We start from the raw sequence: 2411 nt of genomic DNA on the forward strand, positions 1-2411 counted from the left end.
TGTGTGTAGGCTTGAAGAGTTACTTGATCGACCGATGAAGTTCTGCATCTTCGTGATTTGCGCAGCACCTATTGTGGCCGTTCTTTGTGTTTACAGAAACAGTACTCGCCCGTTTGCAATAGATGAAGAGTAAACAGGAGGCTAAGGACCAGTTCTTTTAGGCGGCTAAACAAATAAGACGTCTCTCTCCAGCTTAAAAATAAGCCACAACCTAAATTTGTTGATATTTCTAAATTAGTTATCCCACATTTTCGTATGTACATATAATTGGTTAATAATTATGTATAAGATGTTGTAATACTGTTTGTAGCACTGTATAATTTAGTATGCCCTATGTTCCTAGATGTAAGACGTAATTAAGCTGCAAAAACGTCTTACATTTAGGAACAAAGTTACTAATAGTTAACTCTTGCTATCAATATATACAATAGCGGTACTACAAATTACCTACATAACTATTTTGCATTTTCAAAAGATACATTATGGATCTACGTATGAAAATATGACTTCAGTTTAACTTTCTAGTGATGAACCAAACCCCCTTAGATAGGCATGGATACGTTCGATGTTGAGGATATCACTTATCGTTAGCGTTTCGGTCAGATGGGGATTAAAGATTAATCAGAAATTGGCCGATTAATCAATTTTGTCGGTTGCCTATCAATCGGTCATTTTTTTACAAATCACATGTTCCCAACACTAAAATATGCTATATTCAACTTCAAAACAATATTGGACAGAAGTGTTACCTTGATTCCTATCCTTTGAAACCTTGTATAATGACAAATAAATAGGACAATAGTACATATTGCATAGCAAGGTCCACAAAACACAAATAAACATAGTTTTTCAAACATATTGTTGGAATCGGCCCAACGATAAACAGTGAAGATAATGCATAATCTTATCAGTCACCCCATGAGTAGCGATAAATCATACGATAAAACGCTGAATCGGAAGATTTTTTGAACAGTGGATACATTTATTTGAAAGATTGTAATTTTTTCGATACTAGTAACCACTAGAAGAACGCCCGTGCGTTGCAACGGGGCCACATTAACTTTAAGAGTTCAATATTACGACATTGGCGACCTTTTTTACCATCAAATCCTCACACACACAGACACACACTCTCCCTCCGTCTTCCTCACTCTCTATCCCCCTCTCCCTCTCTCTCTAACACACACACATATCCATCTTATTGGGTACGGGACCATAATCCATCTATTTCACACATACACGCTAGTGCATAACAATATGGATTATGTGCATTATATTTGCCACCAGAACTGAGGGAATTAATTTCATGTAAATCGACCAGCCACAGCTCCAAGAATACGCGGACGAGATGGCTCGGGTCGGCGTCGGCACCGTCCAGCGCGGGCCACGGGCCCGCTTCCAAGTGCACGTGCAATACATGTCTTCACAAATATTATAACCAGATGTGAGAAATCACATGCATAGAAAAGACATTCTGATAGCAATCCAAATACCATACTCAATTGAATACCTAACCTGGACAATACTCTTATTTCTATGCGCCAAAAAAAAATGGAATAACAAAGCTAAGTATGCCTACATACGCTCAGATTATATATAAGAATCTTGCGTGAATAATTGCAACAAAGCACTAAGCAGCGATAATTTAAATAAAAAATCCATTAACTATGCAGGCAACAGGCTTGTTACAACATAGAGAGATAGGAAAATGTCACCTCCAGTAATGTAGCGCAAAGGAGTGGAACGAAGCATGAATGAGCGGTTGTCTGTTCTTCTCCATGTACATGGATCAGCAGTAGAGGCCAAGTATATAAGTACTTGACCGAACTCCACACTCCACTCTTCGTGTACGGAAAGCCATGTCACCTTCTCGCCGCTGCAGCATGGGAGGACGGCTGGTTCACGTGACCCTCCAGCTGGGGGATCCATGGTGGCTGACCGTCGAGCTCGAGGCAGAGAAGTTGAGGGCAGTAGTGGCGAGATCCATGCCGGCCAACCGGGCGAAGAGGAGGTCGTCGGGGAGGGACACATCGGCAAGATCCGATCACCACGCGACCTGAAGAGCAACAGTGATCTCCACAAGCTGTAGGCCGACGGCGTGCTCCATCCCCTGCGATGGGGTGACCATGGCGGTGGCCACAGCTCCTCATGCTCGCCTCGATCTTGGCGACACACCCTGAGTGTAGGAGGCAGCAACGACCTCGACGAAATCATGGCCTCCATCCCGGAACGCAATCATGTCGCTCTAAATAAATGGATTCAATCATGTGACTCTAATTACTTCGGACTGTTATGTGCACACTAAGCGGGGTGCAGTTAGGAAAGAAAATGTTCTCTAATTAAAGTGATTGAGTGATTTAAGGTAAGGTTAATTAATTTAGATTTGATTTTTAGTGATTGTTAGTAAAGTA

General features: G+C 41.6%; 1 protein-coding gene across 1 annotated transcript in view; it reads left to right on the plus strand.

Annotated features, from left to right (window-relative positions):
• Positions 1–326, plus strand: part of LOC119273637 — a 2241-nt gene extending 1915 nt beyond the window's left edge. Inside the window, exon 3 of the mRNA XM_037554738.1 lies at positions 10–326. Coding sequence (XP_037410635.1) covers positions 10–133 — 124 coding nt within the window. The 3' untranslated portion in view covers positions 134–326. The remainder of the gene's footprint in view (positions 1–9) is intronic.
• The last annotated feature ends 2085 nt before the right edge of the window (positions 327–2411 follow it).

Source organism: Triticum dicoccoides, chromosome 3A (assembly GCF_002162155.2).
Source record: "Triticum dicoccoides isolate Atlit2015 ecotype Zavitan chromosome 3A, WEW_v2.0, whole genome shotgun sequence".
Taxonomy (NCBI): domain Eukaryota; kingdom Viridiplantae; phylum Streptophyta; class Magnoliopsida; order Poales; family Poaceae; genus Triticum; species Triticum dicoccoides.